Source organism: Lupinus angustifolius, chromosome LG03 (assembly GCF_001865875.1).
Source record: "Lupinus angustifolius cultivar Tanjil chromosome LG03, LupAngTanjil_v1.0, whole genome shotgun sequence".
NCBI lineage: Eukaryota > Viridiplantae > Streptophyta > Magnoliopsida > Fabales > Fabaceae > Lupinus > Lupinus angustifolius.
The window spans coordinates 4,011,489-4,014,428 of record NC_032011.1 but is presented as its reverse complement, the minus strand read 5'-3'; the positions used below and the strand labels follow the sequence as shown (position 1 = coordinate 4,014,428).

At 29.9% G+C, this 2,940-nt stretch overlaps 1 protein-coding gene across 1 annotated transcript; it reads right to left on the bottom strand.

The window, feature by feature from the left end:
* LOC109343147 (auxin-responsive protein SAUR50-like) lies at window positions 766-1,471 on the bottom strand. The gene has a single exon (XM_019581308.1). It carries the CDS (start codon window positions 1,341-1,343, stop codon window positions 1,029-1,031), a length of 315 nt encoding a protein of 104 aa, XP_019436853.1. The 5' UTR covers window positions 1,344-1,471; the 3' UTR covers window positions 766-1,028.

Below are 2,940 nucleotides of genomic sequence, written 5' to 3'. Positions count from 1 at the left end.
GGGACTGAAGATTCTAGTTGAATGTGCTTAATAGTAAAAGATGCTTGATGAGAGACATTTTTGCCAGGGACGGCATCGCGTTAGAGCTCTTGGGGCATGTGCTTCCACCAATTTTTTAAGAAAAATTATGAGTAAGCACGCAAGTACTGATTTTATGGATAAAAATAGAATAATATAACTATTATTTTACTTTTACTTTTATTTTAAACAAAACTTCTCTTTTCATTACGCTGACTCAAAAATTATATGATTTTGGTTTTTATTGTTTTGAAAATTTTGGTTTAATATTTAGTAATTTGTGGGTGCTCTTTATCACAAAAAAAACACGAGATAAGATTATCTTTTCGGTGCAATTAAATTGTACAAGTAAATAGAACATACATTTTAGATAAAGAAGATAGTTAAGAAGAAAGAGAAGATATGTTTTCTCTCTTTACTTAAAGAAGTAGATGTCTCCCATTTTAGTTATGCAATTAACTCACACAAATAGCATTACTGAAACTCTTTTTTTGAAATAATAAAAATATCTCTCACCTTTTAGTAATGAATTAATATATTTTAGGGGTATGAGTGTCTCTTCCTAAGTATTGTTCCCAATAATTAAATTTCATTCTGATAATCTAATAAGATTTTACACTATTACACTGAGATCTTATTCTTAACACTACTTGAAAGTGATGCAAGATGACAATAGTGGAAGACTAACGATTTGTATTAAAATTAGTTCCTCCAACAGAAAACATATGCAGAGCCCTTAGCTAGTCCCTTCACCACTGAGGGAAAAAATGTTGCATCCTCATAGTAGATTTTACAATATAAACCCACAAGAGCATTTCATGGTGGGCTAATTTTTGAGGTTAGAATCACTAAAAAATAGGAACCTCTCATACATCAATATAAACTAAATAAAATGGAGAATATTAAGTCAGAGAAGCAATGAAGCAGCTTCATCTTTAGCTATATTTCTCCACCCAAAAAAACCAACCATGGTGTAAAAAGGTACATGCATTTGTGTGTCACCTTTAACTTCATCTTAATATGGATGTAAGAGACTCAAAAACATCTTCCTCACAAGGAATTGTGAGACCCTTTTCATGATCAAAGCCAAACTCTTCTTCAGCTTGGTGGAGCAAGGTTTGGAACTCTGGTCTAGTTAGAATAGAGATAGGAACAATGTACCTGCTTCTGTTTTCTCCAACATACACAACAAAGTGACCTTTTGGAACATCTAAAAGAATCCCTTGTTCATGATCATAGCCTTGTTTCTTCCCTAAGCTTGAGCATCTCTTCAAAATTTGCTTAAGTGCTTTTTGAGGAAGTTTACTTGATTTTCCTAAGGCCATTGTGGATTGAAAATATTGGATTATGGTGTGTGATAAATAAGGGAAAAAGTGGAAGAGTGGTGCTTGAAAGAAGGTAACGTGGTTGATATTTATGGTTGGACTCAGATGGAGTTAGATGAAGGGAGAGAAACACAGTCATGTGAGGGTTGTGGGGACAAAGACAATGGCATAGGGTTGTTTTCGGAGGCTGTGCATGCTCAATAACATGAAGAGAGATGTAAAGGAACAAGATTTTTTTTACAAACTTCATGAAAAAAAAAAAAAAAAAATTTTTTTAATTGATATGACATATTTTATTGCTATAAGATAAATTTGGGTCAATAAAATTATATTCAAATGTGTTATCCAAATCATATCTCATATAATCTTGTGCACCAATAAAAAAAATTATGTTAATTAAAATTTTAAATTTATTATTTTATTGTTTTCTTATTCAGTGTTATTTGATGGAACAATATATAAGTATTATTTGAGATACATACTCTCTATTTCAAAAATATGGTTTAGGGTTTACCGTTCTTGTTGTCCTTTCAAAGGACAAGTTAGTCCCTCATCACCAACTACTTATAATGAAATATTTATGCACCAATTAATTTGCATTTAGGTGAACTTTAATTTTATGATGATTTAATGCATATGGTATTTAGGATGAGTTGTTAAATGTTGATTATATAGTTAAGTAACTAATAGAAAATAAAGTATTTGATAACTCTGCATTAATTATAATTTGCTTAATTAACAAGGCGTTAGTCTAGTCACAAGATGATCAAAATGTTAATAATTTAATTCTTGTGAGTGATACTTATTGAGAAAGATAATTACTCATCTTAAAAATAATTAGCTTCTTATCCAAAAGGTAAAAGATCTTTCATAATACCAAAAAAGAAATTCACTTAATGATTATCATGAGTGTATTCATTAAGAAATTAAAAGAACTCTATATTAATCTAGGGAAAAAGTGTACGTATGATTTTTTATTTAAAAGTTATTGACTTTTGATATAAGTTAAACCAAAATATTTACATTCTCTATCTCATTAAACTCATTAATATATTAAAACGTGATATGTTTACTTCTTTAAGTAAACTTTTAACTTATTCCTAAAACATTTCCCTTATCATGATTTGAGCTTAAGCCTGAGAAAACCTTGATATAACCTATCAATACTGGGATTGAGATGACAAAACAAATAATCTAGCCCATTTTTCCGTGCTCATAAATGTCTGCAAAATTTAAGCGAATGTGAGCATGTTGTATTGTTTGGACAAAAAGTAAATGTCCGATCCTTTTTAAAATAGGATAACGAGCATGCTGGCGGCCTACGAGCATTGATAAATAAAAAGAATTGATACAATAAAATATTAAAAATTAAATGAAATAGTTGAACTTTTTTTTAAATATTTTATATGAAATTGAACAACTCATATCACAATTTTTTTGAGGCATTACATCATAATTTATTTGAATTTGTCTTATTTTTTCTTTTACATCGTATCGACGAGCCACCCACATTGCCCAATATAAATGTCTACAGACACAATGAGCAAACAAGGAATGCTAAACGAGCAAATTGATAAAATCTCTGTAACATGTCCGC

What these genes read in the sequence shown, in the direction of transcription:
- LOC109343147 (XM_019581308.1), bottom strand. Translation starts at nt 1,343, where the DNA reads ATGGCCTTAGGAAAATCAAGTAAACTTCCTCAAAAAGCACTTAAGCAA.